This window comes from Geospiza fortis, unplaced genomic scaffold, assembly GCF_000277835.1.
Source record: "Geospiza fortis unplaced genomic scaffold, GeoFor_1.0 scaffold56, whole genome shotgun sequence".
NCBI classification, from domain to species: domain Eukaryota; kingdom Metazoa; phylum Chordata; class Aves; order Passeriformes; family Thraupidae; genus Geospiza; species Geospiza fortis.
The window spans coordinates 132,974-155,639 of record NW_005054413.1 but is presented as its reverse complement, the minus strand read 5'-3'; the positions used below and the strand labels follow the sequence as shown (position 1 = coordinate 155,639).

Sequence of the window (22,666 nt, the reverse complement as noted above, 5' to 3'; positions counted from 1 at the left end):
AAAGAAACTCAGAAAGGAGGACAGGGTCAGGAGTTTGACCCTACAAACTTTGCCCAGCTAGCATGAGAAGTCACTGAAAGTCCACTGCCATAATAAGTCTGCCTAGTTCTCCATATTTAACTGCATCATAACTGGCAAGCTCAAATTTAAAACAAACTCGAATTCCATATGGAATTTACAAGAATTTTTTTTAAGGTTTTTAGAAGATGACCATTAGATTCTCAGTAAATAGAAGTGGACTTTCTTGTGAATTGGTTTTAGATTGCCACTTCAGATTAGCACTTCAATAGCTTCACCTTTAGTGTCATGCTTTTATTTTAACTTCATTAAGACAGTTCCTGCAAGAGCAAATGCAAATATCAAATAAGTCAAATTAATATTGTTCCATTATCTTTGTCACTGAAAAAAAAGTTAAATCAGAAATAAGTCATAAAAAAAAAGGAAAAAAAGCAGAAATGTTATTACATGTCAAAATCTCAAATGCATCTGAAATCCTAATCAGGAATAAGATTGTATTCCAAATAAGGTTTAAGTTTCAAGCTTCTTATTTGCAGCAACAACATGTTAGACTTCTGTTTTCCTCTGGCGTTTGATCAGGCTACTGAGACAGCGTCTGCTCTGCCTCCTGTAGACTCTTGAGAAGAAAACAGCGGGGTGATCTACTGCAAATGTGTTTGGTGTATTAGCTCACAAGTTCATAAATGTCAATTCCTTAAACAGGTACTGGTATTGGTTACTTTTAGAAGAGCATCATTTGTTACTATGCACAGCTTACAACTGTGGTTTGTGAATTCATTTTTTTCGTTTTATTAAAACAAATCCTTTTCAAATGCTCATCCTTAACTTGAGAAATAAGAGCAAAGACAATAAATTTAGTGTCAGGTACTCAGCCATTACCCTACCAACTATCATAGCTTTAAACTTATTCTGTATTCCAACATAAATATTTCTCCTTCAATTATATAGAAGATAGTCCCGGCTTGCTGTCACAATATAGTCAAAGTTCTTATATTATTGTCATGCTAAAAAGTACAATCATTCATTAAAATAATCTTCAAATAGAAATTGTCTGTCATGTCTTTTGTTTAGCACCTATGAAGAAAGTGGTCCTCTCCAAAAAACATTTCTTGAGTAATGATAATTTTAAAACATAATTGATAAAAACCACCTGGTCAAATATTTGAATACATAGGGGTTTTTTTGCTCTGTGTGTGCTGGCAAGTCCACTTGATGCTTTTGGTGCTGGAGGATTAAATGTCTCTGCTTTCCATTCTTCCTATGGGATCTTCCAATTTGTGACATAGATTAAGTGAAGAGGAGATGTTATTACACATAAAGTATTCCTGCCAAGGAGTACTACTTAGGGAAGTTATAGAGGTAATCATGATAGCAGTTCTTTTGGGAGTTTCTGACAGCAGCCCAAATCAGGTCAAGTTTTGCAATGGGCAGCATTCCACAGCAGTTGCACCATGTGTGATGCCAGGTAATCTCTTTGAGTGGGCTCATTTTTGTGATTCTCAGACAATTTTAAAGATTTTTGCTGTTGGATTTTGATGTAATTTCAACTGACCCTTTAGTTCATATTTTAAAAACCAAGAATTCCCTGATAATTATCATTGTAGTGCATGTGTTTCCCTGTAAGTAGAGAGTTTGCATGGGACTTCTGAATGCAGCTCTCCAGATTTCTGTTGTGCTTAGTCATTATGATGCATCTTTTTTAAACAATTTAAGAAAAAAAATCTTTTAATTATACATCACATTTTTGTTTATATTTTGTTTGGTATGTTGTAATATACTGTGTGCTAAACAGAAATGTTTTGTGGTTGTTTTGATGAGGGAATACTTTAGGCTGCTCTACTTAGTTTTTCCTCTGTTGATGCAAAAAAAATTAAAATAAGAAAGCAACTTTCAAAAAGTCTAATTTGCTGATGCTTAAGTTTTTTAAGCCAAGTACTTTTTATTTGTTCCCTGCAGCATATCAAAAAAGATTGAGAAGTCCATCCTCAGAAATGTGAAGGAAAATGAACTCACTGTGTTAAAGCTTTGACATATTTCATAAAGCTGTTGAAAACCTAAACATGAAAGCCAGATTTATGAGGTTTTTTAAAGTTATTTGTAGATTCCCAAGACGATTGTGTTCCCATCACTTACTGTAGCCTCTAAAACTCAAATGACGCTTAAAAATATTCATGTTTGGCACACACTGAGTTACTGCTGGGCGTTGCAATGGCATTCAGCTAAAACTAAATAGCAGAGAGAAGAATGTATTCTGTCTTCCTGAAAAACAATTCAGTCTGCTCAGACACAGCAAAAGGATTCACATTTTCATATTTTAATGATAAAACTAGCAATTAGTTTAAATGTTAAGATTGCATTTATTATGGGTTCATACAACTGTTGGGGGAATGAGCCATTTGGGAACATCTGTGTAACCCTTCACATTTGCCAGGCTTTTCCTTTCAACAAGATTGCTCACTTTGTTATTGCTGGAATAGAAAACTCTTTTATTTATCAAAGTATTATTCATCTGCACATTGCCAGGTATAGAAAATCTGTTGACAGCACTGGATTTATCATTTACTGATAAAGGCAAGTGGAAGGATTCCCCACTTCACTAAGCCAGCAAAACAAATGTCATTCTTGAAACTCACTGCACAATATCCTGTGCTAATTAAAAAAAAAAAAGTAGACTGTCCAAAATGATCCAATATCTGAAAAGCCTAAGGTAGCTGTAATGAGCTTATAATTTTGAATTTTTTTCTTTAATGCAAATACTGGGCTTCCATGCCTTGTGTCTTCATCATTTGTAGAATTTAACCATGGGGAGTATCAAGTTGCTCTCCATTAAGTGCAGCATGTTATTAGCTCATGGAATTTCTGTTTCAGTGTGGTCTTTCATCACTGAAATATAGTTATCTGGAAATGTATTCTTTCAGTCTGTAAAAATGCAAGTGTTTACTCTCATATGATTAAACATTGCTATTTACTTCATTAATACTTCATTCCTTAAGCTACTCTGCTGAAATTAATAACATACTGGCCTCATGCACTGGTCTTCTTAAAACAAAAACCCAGCAAACAATTTGCCTTATGTGGGTTGGGAGATTTCAGTAAGGAGACCTTATATGAAATATGGGTAAATGGTTGCAATATGAGGGAATAAATGCCAAAATGCAACTAATCTTCCTCCTTCTGTTGCTGTATAAGAATGAACTATGAGATACCAATATGGGCAAGTTGCAGATGTTAAAAGACAGCCTACATTTAGTTGAGGTCATTATTTTTGTGCAGTTAATAAATCCATTTGAAAGAAGTATCCCATACCTATATCACTACCCCATTCCATCTGCCAGAAGTGACTCCATGCTCTCGGGTGCCTGTGTCTAGAAGTCAGTGATCCAGGCAACTGGAAAGGGATCTGCAGAGTGTGTGAGGAGTAAGTGGTGAGAGCACTGTGCACACCACTCACACTTCGGGCTCTGGGCTCATTCCAGCCTGCCCCCTGAACTGAGCCCATCTTCTGAGTGTATTCCATCCAAATGGAGTACAGTGTGCCCTGATGGGTGCTCCACAGTGGGAACTAAAAGTACACTCCATGGGAATGACTAACAGATTCATTTCAAAATTGCATTAAACTAGACCAGTAAAAATATAAGTATCTTTTCACCAAAGGTCCTGTGGGGATAGATCCATCAAGAACAGGTCTTTGTCAGCTGTGAGGAAAAACAGGAACATCTATATATTACATAACTTTTAAAGTCATGGCTGGTTGTCTAAATCAAATTATTTGGAGGTTAGGATTGTCCTGGTTTGCATATGGTCTCAACTGCCTTTGTTCAACTGTCAGTTGAATTAAGGGAAGAAACTTTCTGCTCTTATTTTGCTTGCTTTGTGTTTTTGAGACATATGGACTTCCATGCATCTACAAACTGTGTTAGGTGGAGAGTCCTACCAATAATACCAGATATAAAATGGTAGATTCAACATTGCTCACTTAGATCTCCTGCGCAGAAGATCCATAAATGATCACATGAGTTCTTTGTCATAAACATAATGAAGCCACCACACCAGCACATGTGGGAACCATTGGCATAAAATGTACAACTGTTCCATCCATATACTGTATTTGTTATCTAGGCTTTTCCTAAGCTACCAGGCTATAAAGTCTGATTAATCATAACCTAAAGTTAGTAGAACTGGAGATTCACTCTGTCAGTTCTTTAATTACTAAACTGTCTTCATCTCACCTCATGAGTTTTCTCACTTTCACCCTTGTGAATTTCCTCCCTCCCACCATCCCACAGAACGGGGAAGCAAGTGGCTCTGTGGCGCTTAGCTGCCACCAGGGCTAAGCTACAACAGACTGGAATTAACCTTGACAGATAGAAGAAATGGTCAGAAGTAAGTATGATGGAGTTCAGTAAAGACAACTGCAAAGGCAGAGAAATAATCCCCTGCAGAGTGGCAATGCAATAGTTCTGCCCAAAGAGCAACTCAACATTTTAGAGGATCTGAACCAATATATGTAACCTCTGTCATACTCCGATAAGAGAAGCAGGCATTCAAGGATGTGTTAACAGGAATGCTAAGCATAAAACACGTGAATTGTTTGCAGTGTGCAGAGAGCAGTGGTGGGGCCTGAGCTGGAATACCATGTCTAGTTTTGGGCACTACACTTCAGGAAAGATGTGGGATCCGTTGGCAAAAATCCAGGGGAGACTAACAAAACTATCAGAGGTCTACAAAATATGACCCCAGTGCAAAGACTGAAAGAACTGTGTTTGTTTAGTCTAGAGACAGCTGAGTGGAGACATGATAACTGCCTTCAAATATTTAAAGGTTTTTGCAAAGAGGAAAAGAAGAAATTGTTCTCCATGTTCCTTGGCACTAGGACAAGAAATAAAGGGCTGAAAATACATCAGAGGCAATTTAGGTTATATAATTAAGGAAATCTTTCTAACTGTGAGAGAAGATAAGCATTGGACTAGATTGTATATGGAGGTGGAAGATTTCTGTCTTTAAATTTTACAGGGATTCTTGGGGACTTGTCACATGTAGTACATGTAACCCTCATGGTGTCCCTGTGGTGCAGGGCTCAGAGGTGTGTGTGCCACACTCATACACCACTTTGGCATGGGGCATGGAACAGGGCTGCTTTATTGATATTCTGGTGAGGAAAACCCTTCCCAATTATAATTTGCAGAATTTTGTTATAAATTTCCAATTGCAGTTTGCATTCTTATCACTGCCTTGTAGTCACTTGAATTCTCTTGAAATAAGATGAAGTGGAAGGACAAGTTTTGAGGTATTTTGGAAGAAAGGTTTAAATTTCTAGTCCTGAAAAATCTTTTCTTAGTCAGCAAATTTGTAATTAAAGGACTTTTTAATTTCAAAAATATTTGTTTGTATTGAAACCAAATGCAAATATATTTATTTCAGAATATGTTTGAAGTTCTAAGCAAGTAGTTATAGTAAAGTGACCCTATCCTACAATCTTATCAGAGTGTTTTTAAATCATATGTATATTGGTAATACAGCTCCTTGATTTGCAAGTCATAGTTATTCTCAAAAGGGAAAAGACAATGCTTTACCCTGATTTGTTTTTTATTAATCTATAGTTGATTACATTGAATTATGTAGTTTTTAAAAATAGTTCTATCTCTGGAAAACAAGGAAATTAAACTAAAAATAAGTTATTTTTTCTTTTCCTGCAAAAATTTGATATGCCGGAAAAAAATGGTTCAGACATCTTCCAGTATAATTTTGAATATCCGCCAAACAGTAGATTTATTTGCCAAACATTTTCATACAGTATTCCCAGTGGGACTCAGGCTTTCAGAGTATAAATTGGTGAAATTAACTTTTCTTATCAGTCTGTGGGATTTGAGAGAAGCACGGTTGTCTGCCAAAATGCAATAGAAAGAAACAATATCAGCTGAATTGTCTGGATTCAAGTGTTCTTGCTTTTGCCCTTGCCTTGGCCAGGAAACTTATGCGAAGGAGTCTCAGAGGAGGGGAAGAAAATGTTTTGAATAATTTTTCAGATAATACAGTTTTAACTGTATGCCATTTCTCCTTTTATTTTCCTTTTTATTTTCCAAGACCAGACATTGAAACTTTCTTTTTTCTAGACCAGATATTCTACTCTATCCTCTTCCACCTCTGGCTCCTGGCTCAGAACACTGGGTTTTCTACTGCAGAAGCCTATGGCCTGTTTGCCTGTACACAATCTCCGTGTGTGTGTGGGTGTGCTGGGGGGCTAGTGTAGCCTTATCAAGCATTCAAAATGTTCTCACTTCTGACTGTCTGAAGTCTTGACAGACAGTGAGCTTCTGTTTTAGCCAAAGGATATCAACAACCAATGAGGAAGCATTGTTTCAATAAACAGTCAGAGATAAAGACACCATGTTTGTAATTAATTTATATTGCATGAATGTTGCAAGTTGAGTTTTGCTCTGAGAATGAAAAACATCACTAGCAATGTCATGCCCAAGAGTGGAATGAGGTTCTGGGTGCTGATGAGATGAAAGGATGGCAGTACATCCAGAACCAGTTGGGGTCCTGCATCAGTGTTGTGTTCCATTAACTGACGCAACATTCTTGAAAGCTGAGGATCTATTTTTTTTTGTGAAACTGCTTGCTGAAGGAGGTTGTTTCCAGGTCCTAACATGCTTTTTTCATGCCAGACATCACCAATTTATTTATCTAGTGCAGCATTTCAATGTAATTTTTAAAGCTTTTAGTGAATACTATTTGAATTTTAGTATTCCCAACATGTTAAAAAACTCAGCCAAGTGCTAAAATAATTTAAAAAACCCAACAAACTAAAATGATAAGCTTTTAATTTCAGTTAAAAATGTATGGCACATGTTTTTCCTACAAAAATAGAGCTGCTATTTGATTAGTTGCTTCTATCCTATTAAACCCGATATTTAGAAAGATGAAAAAGAAAGCATTTCTTCTTTGTCTTGCAGCAGTACTGCATTGTTAACATGAATCATTCCTTGATCCCTGTAGGGTCCTGCAGATTCTGCAAATTCCTCACTGCAGGATAACTGTACTTTCAGAGGTCTGCATACTGCAATATCTTCCTTTTCATCAGAAGCAGGCTGATGGCTCACTTGTGTGGATGTAAGCCCTTGATCTCTATGTATGTGGGGCTCCACATATGTGCTTTTCTTTTAAATTTTTACTAAATGACACTCTGAAAATGCATATCACCATGCAAGTTTAATGATTCCTAACAGGAATATAATTTTGATTTTGTTCCTCACAAGGGCTTCATAAAGAATTATAGCAACCGAAAATGTAAACATTACTTAGACAGTATATTGATCCATACTGAAATAATGTGAATATAAAAATCTTAGAGCTTAATGTTTCCCCAGCAACATCAGTAAACTATATTAAATTAATATGCTATTTTATTTGTCTCTTATTGTTAAATTTGTACATTATCAAAGCATAAAGCTTGTGGGGTTTGGTGTTCATCCATTTTGTAGGGGTTTTGTCATTTAATATTTGCAGAATAGTAAACTAATCATTAACACTTCAACAGTCAGTTCTCTTTTTACTGAAAAGGAGCAATAAATAAATTTTGATCATCAATTTCAAATGAAATAGTACTTAGTCTTTGGATAGATATAAACCATAAAATATACAATCTTCTCTCTTAAAACTTGTGTCTGCAATTTTATTTTTTGCTGTTTGTATTTAGTAGAATATATTAATTATTTTTGCAAGTAACAATAACCAAGACATTACAGCTTTCCATGTTCTCATAAATACTATATTAATTGCTTGAATATTAATTATAAAATAAATCATAAGGGGTTTTTTTAGATTTATTAATGTTTAGTCAATAATTGAAATTAAGAATGAAGATTAATAATGCATACATTGATTGTACAGTGCATGCACAAATTTTCAGACATGTCTAATCATTAAAGATGGCTACATTATGTATATTTTTAAAGTATACTGTACTTCACATTATCAATTCTAGGCTACAAATACAATTTTTATTAATTTTAATAAATCATAACCATACTATTAATTTCATTTTTTGTGAAATATTATTATTCTAATAGCAATTCAGACTGCACATTTCTTCATGTGCTATTTTCTGAAAATTGGACACTGAAAATTGAGTGCTATATATAGGAAATTATCTGTTTCATTGCTTAAAAATTTCAATGTGCATTCAAAATATTTATTTTCCTACATGTTACAAGAATTCAGGTATTATTCAGAGATAATACCTTTGTAGCACTTGACAGCTGTCTCCTATGGAGTTTTGTGTTGGTTCTGGCACCTTGCCCAGCAGGAGGTATTCTCATACCGTCCTAGACAAAACTACAAAGTTTAGGACTTTTTATATTATATGCTCTTTTGGCTTGGGGGAATTGAAAATGAGTCACAGGTGGGACAATAGTTGGTGAAGGTTTTTGTGATTTTTTTACTTTATAGCAAAGAAAGACTTTATTTATTTGTAATACATTCTCCTTAAGTTTTACCTCTGTCAGCAGTATTTTTTTTTCCATTGAAAACTTAGGTTCAAACAAACAACTACATTAATGGTACATTTGTGAGAAAAGTATTCATATAAAAGGTGTCTTCCTGCCATTCAGCCAGCTAGTGAAAGTATGAGGTTCATGGTTAGAGTCTTTACCAGAAAGATTAAATAGATGGGTCAATAACACTTTGTTTTAGTGTTCATCTGCTAAAGAACACAATTGGAAATGAAAATCAGTGCTAACACAACTGCAACCATAACTACTGACTTATAGATCCACAATTTGTGGAAATAGTTGCTTTTGGGATCTGATATTTTCCCAGGCTTGGTCTCTGCTAAGGAATTATTTCTTTATTTGTAAAAGTTTGCATGAAATGGGTATGGTTTCAAAGGACTGGGAGCACCCCTGGAGTGTCGCAAAGGCTTTGATGTTGCAAAGGCAGCTGAGTCAATTCAGGGCTAAGAGCTTGATTGTGCCCTCTGGTCCCCCTGCCAAAGCCTGTGTGGTCAGCTGGCTGCCCTTCAGCAGCTGGCCAGCAGTGCAGCTTCCAGGCCAGTGGGCCAGCAGGCAAAGTTAACCTTCCAACCTTCCAGACTCCTCTCTGAACTCTAAATGTAAACGCTGGGATTTTTTGCCTCTCTGTGGCCTGTGAGGGGATCCAGCGTGCTTGAGCAAATCCAGGCACAGCTGATTGGGAATGTGGTGGTGCTGCTCCAGACAAAGGAAATGCAGAGGTGACAGTCCATGTTGAACCCTTCCTTTGATGCTGCCACTGGGATGTGCTGTGTTCTTAGCCTGTCCTCCTCTCAAATGCACTGGCAATGAACCCAGATGGAATTGTAAGCACAGTTTAAGAAAAGCCTCTCTATAGCACAGCAACATTTCCTTCCTCTGGGTGATGCTACTATATACTGAATGCATAAATAAAGCATGTTAATTGTGCACATGAGCTGAGGTGAGTGCAGTTAGGTCCTTAAAATTTGGGTTTCCCGATTTTATGATTAGCTATGTACACATTTGCTTTAATATTAATTTCATCCAACAGCTGTTTCTATAGGACGATGTATTATATAAATAAGTTTTCATTACAATGGCAGCAAATAAATCCTTTCAGGGGAAATTTTTTAGGAAGCAGGAATACAATTAGCCCTTTTAAATAATATTCCCTAAAATATGCAGAAAATAGCAGATTGCAACAATTTATATTTGGTGTCTTCTATCTAACACAAGTCCTACTGCCTTCTTAAGATAAAAACTTATCGATTCTAATAATTTTTATCTTTAAAATCTTAGGGTTTCAGGTTGACAAAACCAGTGTGAGTTTTGTCTTTTTTAGTTAAATGTAATCTATTGTAGATAAACTAGCGCTATATCCTCTTTGGAATTGTATTTTTTTCTATCAGTTGCATCTGATTTGTGCCAATAATTCCAAAGAGCTCTGTGTCAGATGAGCTAAGATGGCATTGCATCTGTCATGAGGCCATTATGAGGTTGATACAGAAAGGTTGTTGTTTTTCACTATAGTGCATACTTGAATTTGTTGAAAGTGCTTACAACAAGCACTTTCATAGTTTCACAAGAGCACATTTTTTAAATGAAGATTAATGATTGCAATCCTAGTAATACCAAAATCACACTGCTCTGTACATCACAGATTGCAAAGTGGCTTTTGTTCCTGACCAATCTCCTTTTAAGACAGGAATCATGTCCTCTAAATCTCACAAGACCCATCACAAATGGTACTCTTAGAGAATCCCAAATCTGATCCCATGTATTAAAACAGTACAATTATTAATTTTCAGGTTTTGTTGACACCAAGATGCCCAGCAGACAGGCACTCCTAGAAGAGTGTTCTGCTCAGATGGAGGTAGGCAATACTCCACTGAGTCCAAATCCAGAGTGCAAGGCATCGGGTGCAGGAAGGGCCATCAGATATATTCAATAAGTTTGGGTCCTCCAAAGTTTGCAATATAACTGCAATGATACTGTGATCAACAAAATTACTTAGCAGCTATGATACAGGATTAGGTGTGCTATGCCATTCCTAAACCTCAGTTTATGAAGGAATAGAAAATATAGGGTATTTCTTGGGTTCTGATTGAGTCTTCTTTGTCTGCTTCATCCATAGCAGTCACTGTCCTTATACCTTAGTGAATTCAGAAAGCAAAGAATCAACCTAATTTTATTCTCAGGAGAGCAACCAAGGAATTAACAATCTGAGAAAGCTGAATTATTTATTGATGGAGGAGATCTCAAAATTCAGGTTGACATGGATTGACATGTCCCAGAACAGCAGAGGCCAGTGACAGAGCCACTGAGCTGAAGCCTCAAGTTACCATGGGTTTCAGGCTTTGCAGAATCTTCCTCCAGCTCATTGATCAGAAGTGCTAGGGCAATTCGCTTGGACTTTTATCTGTGAACATGCCATGGAACCACGTGGCTTTATAAACCCCTGCAAATCAGGTGGAGATTCTTACATTGGCTGCACGTTTGCCAAGCACATACATTATCACATTAGATTCTTAAGTGCCTATAGTTTCCCAGCATGTTTGTGTGTTGAGTGGAAGGAATCCACTCAACAGCTAATTTTTCCACTGTTCCAGTTTCACCACCTCACATGCTACAGTTTCATATTCAGATGTCTAACAAACCAGATATAAGAAAAATGACCTTTACTCCATGTTCATGTTATCTGTATAAAAAATGCCAAGCATCACATAATATGAAACATTTCTTTTTGTTCTCATCCTGCAATTAACTCCAGTCTCATTATAAATTTTCCAGACTTTGAATAATGATAGAAAATCAGAGCTGTAATCTACATTGCTCTGGCAGGTCAACAGCAGCCTCACACTAAGAAATATGATCTTTTTTTTTTAATTTTGATATGAAAACTTAATTTTGCATACCATGCTGTATCCACTTGCTGTATGCACTGCTTTTATGCATATTACAGCTAAAGGAAATGGCTTTAGTTGCTGCAACACTTTTCTGCCTGGTATATACTGAGAATAAAATTTGCCTTATATAGATCAAGCAGGTTTTTGCTATAATGATCAAATGTTACAAGCTGCACAGCATTTACAGAGAGCTTATTTTGGTTTTGTGGACACAAAAGGGTTTACACTAATTGTTTCACTCTGAGTGCTGGTACTTTTGTGGTACTTCATACATCTGAGCAAAAATATAGTTTGTTTCTGTGGAGCACAGGAGAGAAAAAGAGGTCCTAAAGTAGTTTAAACTCAGAGTTAGATATGTTTCTAAACTCCTCAATACAAACCAACAAGCATTATATATTATAAAGACTATCACAGTTTGTATTTGTGCTGCAAGACTATAATAATTTATAATCTCCTTTTAAGATTTCTGTGTCATAGCAAGTGTTATAAATGTAAGAATGTAAGACTATGGTGAAAAATAATATTGTCAAGTGCTTTAAGAAGTTTCATAGGTAAAATGTCATATAAAAATTAAATAAAATATTTTCATAAATATAAAATAATCTCAAAATCTGGCTTGGGAATTGTATTGATCAAGTAGAGAAAATCCTTTGTATATTTTACCCAATAATTTCTGATACACTAGAAAAAGTAAAGTTCATACTAATATATTTCTTTTTTTTTTCTGAATTATGAAAAACAAGAATTGTATTTTGAGTGGAAATGTAGCACACTGGTTAATTAATTTTCTTGTTTCCTCAAATACAGATCTGCAGGCTTCAGCGTCATCTATCAACAGGAAAATACCAACAGAATCTCTTTTCAAACCAGCCTGTCATGTTTGTATCTCCTACCAGTCAGCCACCCTGCAAAAAGCTAATTGAACTTATACAGCTGGCAGGAGGGAAAATATGTAAAGCCTTACGTCAGGCAAAAATCTGTATAGGAAAAAAACCAGGAAAGAAGTACCAGGAAATAATATCTTTATCAGAAAAATGGATATTAGGTAAGACACCAAATTTCAACTTATAAAAAATATTGCAGAATGTGTATTTTAAAACTTATCAAAAATATTTCACTAAACTGAGGTTATGAAGGGAAGAAAATGGAACCAACTGCTACAGCTGGATTTTCAGGAAAGTTGTCTCTATGATGAGATCTTTCTCTTACAGCTAAGAGGGCTTTATGGTGGTCCTGATACTCACCATTTTAATTTTTCCTAGAACAAATATCATACAAATATTTTCAAGTGTATCTTTTGTATGATATGGTGACTGGCACCCTCTGATAAATTTTCCTGAATGATGTGTTGTATGAAAGACAATTTTTGCAGTCTGCATTTTATTTACAAAAAGTTTCTTTTTAACACCTGCTGTTAAGTTTCTGAGTTCTTAGTCTATCATTTTTCCAACTCATTTGCCACCTATTCTGACAGACTCTATTTTCAGCAAGAGTATTTCCCAAAAAGGGATCTTGTTTAGAAAAAAAAGCTTTATGTCATATGCTCTGTCGAACTTCTCTAGAAAGTGTCTCGCTCATACCCTAGCAATAAATGTACCACAGGAGTTGATGCTATACGAGAGTAGCCAAGCAAGTCCTAATCTCTTGACCTCAAATACTGTTAGATCATAATGACTTAAAACCTGAATGAAAATACCATTAAAGAAGAAAGGAAAAGTGAGCCATAAGGGAAAAATTATCATCTAAATGCACATTTAATGTCATACTTACTTAAAGTATAAAATTGTGAAGATTGACAAGGGAGACATAAGAAGGTGGCATTGTTTCTTGTACCTTTCTCCAGTTTCTCCAGGAAGACTTAGAGAGCAAAAAAAAAGTGAGCAGGTAATGAAACCAGAGGTTTATGCAGGACTAAAAATAAGAGTAAATTGAACACAAAAGTTTCCAATAGTAGTGCTCCAGATGGATAAATGCAATGATCTAAAGCAGTTTGTGATTCGTGTGTCCCACTCTTCTACTGATTTCATGGGGGTCTGCCTTATCCCAGGTCTCATGAGCTCCCTGCAACTGCACAGGCCACCTTCAGCCCATCAGTAGACTGAAGGAATTGCATAGCCAGCTGCTAACAAAAAAGACTCTACATTTTTTGTGCCATTTACAGATTTCTCAGTTCATTTTTGCAGTCTGATTTCTAATCACTACATCCTGCTCACGAGGCATGGTCACACTCCAGTTAATGGGTTTTAGTTCATTTTGATGAATCATCTAATCTCAGAAAAAAGTATTTCTATATGATGGTTTAAAGGAATTATACAGAGTTTTGAAGCTCTGCCCCATTCTCAGCAACTGTGTACATAATAGTATGAACAGTGTCACCTATAAATTGCTGTCTTAAATAAATAAATCAGATCTGAAGGTGTTTCTAGTCTTTCACACTCAGCTGTTGCAATTCAGTTGGTTTGTGGCTATCTGCTTTCTGCTATTAGTACCAGCTGCCAATTAATTCACTCAAGGTTGACTGGAACAAAAAGCACATAACTAAGTAATGCAGCACCCTTTTAAAACTTAAGTAAATGGTAAGTGCTTGTACTATTACCATTTGACTGTTCACATTTATTTTCTCTCTCTGGGTTCTTAGCTCCACCAAACTGCTTTATAACAGAAACTGCTCTGAAGCACATTGTTGCTTTATCATCTGTTTCTTTTGTATTTTATTTTTAATAATCCTGTTTTTTTTTAATTTATTTTAGATTCAATCACTCAGTATACAATATGTCCTATGGAAAACTACATTTTTCAGATGTGAGCTAACTCAAGAGTTTCCATATGGTTGTAAGGAAACACGCCTAACTCGGATTCAACAAAAAAATAAGCTGTGAAGGAAATTCCAAAGAAAATGCAAGTCACAGACTTATAAATACGGAGGAACAATTTCTATATTTTTAATATTTGTGCAAGTGTTCATCTTGTGAAATTTTTAGGTTTTGAAATAAAGTATTTCCCTAGTAAAAGTCATCTTCCTTTTGTTTATTTCTTGAAGACCTTTGGAACTAAAAGCTGAAGGAATCACTGTTCACTGGGAGGGAGTGGAATTTTCTAGTCTTCAAGCAAGGTTGGTCATGTTGCAGTGAAGTTAAAAGATGTGCACTCAGCGTGGATGAGTGTGCCTGAGCTGGGTCTGGTGCAGTCAGCAGGAGCTGTGATCCCAGCCAGATACAGGAATCCTGTTGGCTTTTCAAGTCCAAGTGCCTCTGCACACACCTGAAGGGCCATGTTGCCACACCTCCATGATCATTGCTAGATATATTTCTTTGGTAAAAGGATAAGGTTGCCCATGGTGCTCAACTCATACCTGCTGGCATAAATTTGCACTTCTAAACTGAGTTTTCAAAAATAAGTGAAACTCAGTAAGTATACTCAGATGTGTAGTTAAGGTATTGTTTTATTTCAATGCTTTTAATTGAATCTCAAAATGTGTTTACCTTACACCTAGGCTGAAACCACAGTTACAGACTGAGTTAAATGCATTTAGACAGAACATCTTTCAAATGCTAAAATATGTTGAAAAGGGAACATGCTATGAAATCCTTTAGGTATGCTTGCAAAATGCATGCAAATGTCTTACATATTAAATTCCTCTTTAATCTGTAGATTTGTTTTTAGCAGGCACAAAGTGAGGTTTATATGTAAAGCATGTAGCATAGCACCTGTTGATCTATAAATGTACAAGCTCCTTTAAAAGATTTCCAAGTACCAAATAAGTACCATACATCAAAATGATGTAGCATGACAGAGAGTAATGTTATCAAGTAATTTAAAGGCAGCTCATAACTCGCACCTTCCAAACTCAGTGTTCCCATCAGAGTTCCATCAGCATAAGAAAATGCAAACTCTGTATAAAAATATTATTTTGAGTTAATATTATGAAAAATCAAAATATAATAATTGATTTTTATGTTATTTTAACATTGCCATTCTATTGCATTGTTCTAATTCTTGGGCTTTGGAAGAGATTTGAATATAAAAGTTCTGTAAACAAGGATTATACAGTATTTTTCTTCAAAACAAGTTCAGCAGTATCTGTAGGTGACCGACTGTTTCAGGTACAAATTGCATTTGTATAGTTGATCTGTAAAATGTTAAATATACTTATAATGGAAAAGCTTCACATTGTGATTCTTCTATGGAAAATAAAACTAATTTTATTTTCTGAAATGCTAAGCACCTGTAACTCAAAAGGTTAAGACCTCATTTTCAAGTGTTACATAGCTGGATTTGGTATGTAAACTATAAAATCTAATTTGCTGAGGTCTTTTTCTTGCTTAGTTTTCTGATATGCAAATTTTTAACAGTGGAAATGGAAAAGTAGGAAAAGTATGTTTGATATAAAAACTGTTATGTTTGATACAAAATTTGGTAATCATGTCTGTCTACAAATTGAACAGTTTATCATCAAAACTATTTACCTATTCAGTGCAGAGCACTGATAACATATTATCACTCTTCAGCCTTGACCTTATGAGCCCCCTTATTAAGAAGGCAGTTGCCAATATTATATAGTAAAATAAAAATATTTATATAGGTTGTGGCATGTGAACATATGGTTGCCAGTAAATAACAGAATCATTTGTTTGAATTATACTGCTTAACTCTGACTTTAACAACCTCCTGGTTTTATTTTTTAGTAATTTCCTAAGTGTACTACCCATAAAAATCTGTCACTATTAATTTATAGAATATAGCACTCCAAATCAGCTTTCTCATAAATCTTCTTAAGATTAGTCTCAGCTATTTAAGTTGTAAATTCTTGGATCATCTTGTTGGTCTTTATTAGTCACACATGTAAAGACTTGACAGTGAAAAGTCTAATATCCTTTTTTTCTAAATTAAAAGGTTTCCAACAACACAATCTGCCAATTTAGATAATTCCACCTTAAATTCTATGGTTGATGGAAATCCCTGTCTACCGGCTCTTCCTGCAGAATTTCTAGTAGACAGGCAGATACAACCAGCAAGAAACTGAATTCCAAATTCTGGTCTCACATTCTGGGCAACAGGACTGCTGTCCACCCTGACTGATTGCTTTCTAAGAGTACACCCAGCACCAAGAAGCATCAGTGATTCATGAGTAGCTTTGAGTTCTGAGATCTTTCCAACCTGCAGTGGTCAGTGAACATCCTGCCACAGCATGGCCATGGGCTCTGCAAATAGGTACTGGACCTCCTTCTTGGGAAGATCTACTTAACTTTTATTAATTTCCTCTATTGCGTGCCTTTTTTTTTTTTTAGGAGAAGTTGTCTTAACCTTACCTTTTTCATCCTGCAAGAATACTTTGCCATTCATTTGTTGAAATGACTCAGCATAGCTCCTGTGTCTCCTCAGAGAGCTCCTGCTCCCCTGCTAAAGGCTCTCTAGCTCAATCCCATTAGTACAATTAAAGGTCTTTCTAAGATAGCTTAATTTAATTAAGAATATGTTTAAACCAAAATATATTGGAAAGTCAAAATAAGCATTATTCCTCTGTGAGATTCACATTAGCTAAGCTAATTTGTAAATGTAGTTTAACTCCTGGCACATTTTAACCCATTTTACTTTCATTAGTGCTATAGGTGGTACCAGTTGGGTGCACAGACCGCTGATATCCCTCCAATCCTTCCTCTTCCAGAGATAAGAAGAGCTTTTACCACACTGCATAATTTAGTTGGGACTCACATTGGCAAATACACAAACACTGAGGGCAAACACAGGCATGGCCTTGAAGAATGTGTTGCTTAAGCTGTGTCAGAATGGCAGCAAAATTGGTGTCCTCTTCAAACCATATATCCATTAAAAATAGCTTAGGATCTAAAAAACTTTCTTAGTTTCAGTGACTAATAATGTAAGATTGGCTAAGGATGTATTTGAAGGAAGAATGCCAGTGAGGTAGGTGGATCTTACATATTTTCTCCTTTCTCTGTTTTTGTAATCCGTTTTAGATTGTAACTGCATTTGTGGTAAGTATATCAATACAGTAAAAAAATATCTCTAAATATTCACAGTGATCCCAGTATGTGAACCATCTGGTATTGACTTACTAAACTACAGGTTTTTTTGAGCTTGTTTTATGTTTCTGGATATCTTCTTGATTCAACTATTGTCAGCTTTTTGGAGATTGTTCCTTTTTAAATAAAAATAAGTAATAAAAACTATTGCATCACTTGATCATCTGTTAATAGTTCCCCTAAAATAAACTTGTGTTATATTAATTGATCTATATAGAATGTAATCTAGGACTCAACTGCATTATGTGCTAAAGTGTTACCAGCACATTCAGTGCTAGGAAGCTGCCAGCACACACACACACTTTTTTTTTTTTTTGGTGAAACCTTAGGGACTGTGAGGCAAAGGTGCTCTAAATTAGTCTTTCTGGGCAGTAACTGTGGCTGTGTGGAGCAGTGTTTCTAACACAAAGCTTAAAGTTGAGGTATACCAGTAAGAATATCTAGAAAACTGATTAAGCTAATTATTTTTTCCTCCAAAGAAACCCACAACAACAAAAAAAACCTTAAATATTTGCTCACACTGAAAAGTATTAACAAGCCTCTGTCTGTGCCAGCAGTCATCTTTAATGACAGCTCTCATAAAATAAAACCAAATGTCTGTGGACTTATTGCAATAAACAGGGTCTTATTTCTGATCTCCTTTTATTGCTTTATTTCAAAATTAGCTCTTTGCCTGACAGGCTCTGGAGGAGTATCGCCTGTACTACAGCAGCTGATAACAGGGTGGCTAAAAACTGCCAGTGGTAAAAAAATAACCACTGTTATCAGCACAGGTGTGTGCTGAGAGCTTTTGCTGGGACCTCACAAGGCAGGGATTTCCTTCTGTTGATACAGATGTGAACCAACCTCTGATCACCCAGGAGTGGCTCAGGCTGCTGTGCACACTGAGGTGTTAAGTAGCAGCCAGGTGTGATGCCCGACTGCACGTTTCCTTGAACATCCTTCAGAGAGTGATTTGTGGCACAGCCCTCCCAGGCTGCCAGCACGTCCTCACCTTCTTCACTCACCTTCCTTACTCTGGGAACCTCGAGCTCACACTGGCTGAACCTTCCCGCGACCTCTTCCGTGCCGGCTTGTGATGTTTGCCTTGTAGTTTCTGCTGTCTGGAAGGCACCTGAGCTGTGACTAGAGACAAAACTGCCATGGGACGTTTATTTTCCAAGGGGATTTATCGGTGCCCACAATGTCATTCACATTGTTTTAGAGATTTATTTAAAGGGAAAAAAAAAAGGTGCAGCTACATGTGAGTTCGTGAAAGATTGGTACCACCAGTCCAGGCAGGTTTAGGCTTTGCTTGGGATTTGTTTTTCTCTCTTCACCACAGATTTTATGGAACTATACACTCAGGGCTTTTAACAGAGAAATCCAGGTCTTTAGGAGGGAGTGTGTGAGGGCAGGCAGTTTCACAATATTATTGATGTGACATGTGCATGTGACAGTCATGGCAGCTGAAGCTGAAACTTGGAAACTCTTCAGCAAGTGGTTACTTTTTGCAGTATATAGATCTCTCTTAAGACCCAGCTTTTTCAAAACTTCAAATAATTAAAGAAATACACTTTAAAAATCAGAGAAGAAGATAGCTTCATGACTGCGAAGCTATTGAGATGATCTCATCTCTAAATTACATTTTTACTTCTTGGATACAAGTTAGACTTGGATACAAGTTAGACTTGGATACAAGTATGGGGAGAGGTAAAGAAGAAACATTTTCCAGATTTTCTGCTCTGGAGTGAAGCATTCCAGATCATTCGCTCAAACTGAAATTTGTCCAGGGGAAGTTTTACTAAGTAAGTAGTCCCATGGATCTAGAGATAAGCCTAAATCCAAGATGATTTTTATGCATGCAGTATGGAAATTGTCATGACTTTAAATGTTCTGTGAAACATATTGTGGACAAAACTAAACCAACGTTCAAAATTCTGCATTATACTTTTTAAAGATTAAGTTGAGCAAACCCAAGTTTTTTGATCTTAACATTTGTGGGGAAGGCGAAGGTTTTAGTTCAAGAAATCAACAAATATGGGCCGGCTCTGATTACAGCCTAATGTGTCAATTCGTATGAAAATCAAGACACTTGGGAACCCTGCTAAAAGCTTGCAGATACTTGACCTCTGTGAAGAGCCTGGCTGGTCCCTTTGCCACTTTTAATGTACACTTAAAGAAATCTGGTGCTCCTCCTCCTCCCCACCGATGACTGAATATTTCTGAGTAACCTTAAATTCACACCCACTTCAAATGCTGACTTGGGAATTCACTTTTTTGGACACATGCTTCATCATATTTCAGCTGTACACAAAGATAAGAATTTTAGAAGTTGGAGGAAGAGCATTTCCTCCTACAGAAGAGGATTTATATTTCCCCTGACATTGCCCAGGCAACACAGGCTTGAATAAAAAATTGACGCTAAAAGCAGAGTTCTAGAGTCTGGGAATCAACACTGTTATTTTATTCCCAGCTACACTCAGTATCCTACTTGATGAAGAGAAGAATGTCCTTAAGTGCAGGGATGCTGAACATATTTTGATGACCCATATAGAAGCTATTATAGGACTTAGCTGCAAATAAAAGAATTTGAAGTTATAGAGCTTGAGATTCACTTTGCCCTGATTTTATCCAGCATCTTCTCCTTCTGTGCTTTCTTGTCTTCTCTTTTTCCTTGATGTCAGCGATATTTCATATATATTACATTTTAAGAGTGTTATATTAGAGACAGAAACCCATAGTCTCTAAGCTATACTGTCTTGCACAGTATCACAGCCCTTCTGTTACAGAAACATCTCCTCTTCTGCCTCCCCATTTGGAATCTTTTGCATACCTAGACCAAAGGCAGTGAGATATACACAAACTATGAAGCTACAGCACCCATGGGAGATCTGAGCCTGGATCTGCCCAGGTTAACAAGGGCCTTGTACCCAGGCCTTCAGTTCTCTGTATACCTTTATAAGGGTTACTCATACCACTAAATTTGCTATCTATGCAATATAGAGCATCTGAGTTAAGAGTGTAGGTAGGCACAAAGACAGCAGGAGCACAAAGACTCCTAATAAAGATTGTCTGAATATCCAACGGAAGTTTTCCAGGAGATCACATCATGAATGAAGAGAGGTTTGTATCTCAGGAAGTTTTGTCCCATGCCAAAGTTAGAGAGCTAAAGGCCTAGGTAATCCAAAAGTAATCCAAAACTAGCAGCATCTTCCTTTGCATTTCCGAGCACACAAGTATTCAGTTCTGTTCTCCCTTGTGTCTAAACAGATACAGAACATTTTGAGAAGGTTCAAAAAGCAAAGTCAAACCTACAAAGTGTCCTCTGTGTGAGAAATGATTGCATAAACTGGGGAATCCCCTGCCTTCCAAAGAGATGGCTGAGAGGGCAGTGTTACTCTTCACACCACATAGAATCAAGCTGTGGAACTTAGTGGATCTTAAAAGTTTATATGGATTTAAAAACAACTGAGGTAGGAATTGTTGGAGGCTGGACAATCTTGCTGAATGGCATGGTGACTTGATGGCACCAATTCCAGGTGCTTCCTGGCCTTTTTGCTGCCAGGCAGTAATACAAGACACTCTGTACCTTCCAAAACCAGCTGGAAGAGATGGGTATGATGATCTACAGTGGTTTGCAGTACTGCAGAGAGACAACATCTGACAATGGCCCACGACATCAGTCAGGGCAGCAGAGAAGATGTGTGTTGCATCTGTGGCTGTGACAGTTCAAGGAAACTAATGGCACCAAAGTCTGCTATAGCTCCAGTTGTGGCTGTCATAGTCACAACCTGAAACAGTGTAGGTTGAATCTTAATCTTGCCCATCCTAATTAACCATCAGTTTCCAACCCTACAGGTGGAAGTCTGCATCCAAAAAATCTTAACAATCCAGCTTTGTGGCCCCACCACTACTGCACCAAATAAGGGGTGTCTTCTTTCTTTTTATGTTCTCCCTACACTGCTGAAAGACTATGCTTCCAGTGTCAATAGCACAAACCTGTCTCTTTTCATGGACCAGACTATGAAATGGGTACATAACCATAGGAAATGAGTAGCAAAGTGGTCAGCTCTGCCCACTTTCCTGGCACAGATGCCATTTGTTTGTGGCATGCAGTGAGTGGGAGAGCTTGCTCACTTACAAGGACTCCCAGTACAGCTGCCAATCCTCTGTCTTGTATTCCAGTACTGTTTATATCTAAAATAATATCAGAATTCTTTCCAATGAATTAAAGAATAGTTTAAAAGTGCGAACTTATCAATAAATAACCAAAAGCATACTTGATTTCAACTTGGTAACTTTTTGCTTTTGTATTTTTGACAGAACTAACTTCAGTTACTGAGGTAAGAAAATCTTTGCTTTTTTCAAAGTAGGAACAAGTGCTCTGTTGTGTAACTAATTGTAACTAATACAATTTACTCATATCAGTGGTCTTATCTTTCATTTCTGTCTTAGTATCTGGGCTCTGTATAAGCAGCAATTCATTAAGAAAATTGCTACTTTACTCCCTAGTAAGACAAAATATTCGTAAGATAGATTTCCAGCTCCCAACACAGCGAAAAAAATGCTGTACAAATGTCCAATCCCAAGTTATACAAGGAAAGTACAAATACAGGGGTCTCTCAGGAAAACTGGATGTTGCAAATCGAGTGTGGGAAAATGCTGAGAGCTTCAGGTCATGGCTGACATTTAAACTCAACACCTCTGCTTCTGCATTGCTATTACTGGTAGTCAGTGACGTAAAACACTGCTTTGCTGTGGGTTTGATATCGAGATAATCTGTACAATGAGCCACCGAATCCAGCCATATTTACAGACCTAATAAACTCTGGGTACCTAGAAGCAATGTTTGTTTTTAACTTGCAGAGCTGTGCTCTTTTGCATGACCTGCACAAGGAAAGTATTAATATCTGCCTCTTCACGAGTGATTTCTGTGCCAGTATCATTGCCCATAATTCAGCTAACTGAATACCTGAAAACTGATAGCTACGTTTTACAAGTTAGGAAATTCAGAGAGAAGTTTATTTCCATACTTTATTTCTGCTGTACCACAGAGGGTCAGAGGTTCTTCATTACTGCCCTGTGATCTCCTCAATATAAAGGGCTACATTAGAAATGAATCAGCACAGGCCCTGTCTATACACTGCTCCTGCAGAACAGTCTGGTGGTTTATGGACAAATGATGCTATTTATTTTACATCCTGTTTTGGTTTGGGTTTTTTAAAAG

General features: G+C 36.6%; 1 protein-coding gene across 3 annotated transcripts in view; it reads left to right on the top strand.

Annotated features, from left to right (window-relative positions):
• MCPH1 (microcephalin 1) overlaps window positions 1-14,431 on the top strand; it is a 118,206-nt gene extending 103,775 nt beyond the window's left edge. For all 3 annotated transcript variants that reach the window (XM_031061417.1, XM_031061419.1, XM_031061418.1), the window contains exons 12-13: window positions 12,224-12,461; window positions 14,167-14,431. In XM_031061417.1, coding sequence (XP_030917277.1) covers window positions 12,224-12,461; window positions 14,167-14,222 — 294 coding nt within the window. In that variant the 3' untranslated portion in view covers window positions 14,223-14,431. The remainder of the gene's footprint in view (window positions 1-12,223; window positions 12,462-14,166) is intronic.
• The last annotated feature ends 8,235 nt before the right edge of the window (window positions 14,432-22,666 follow it).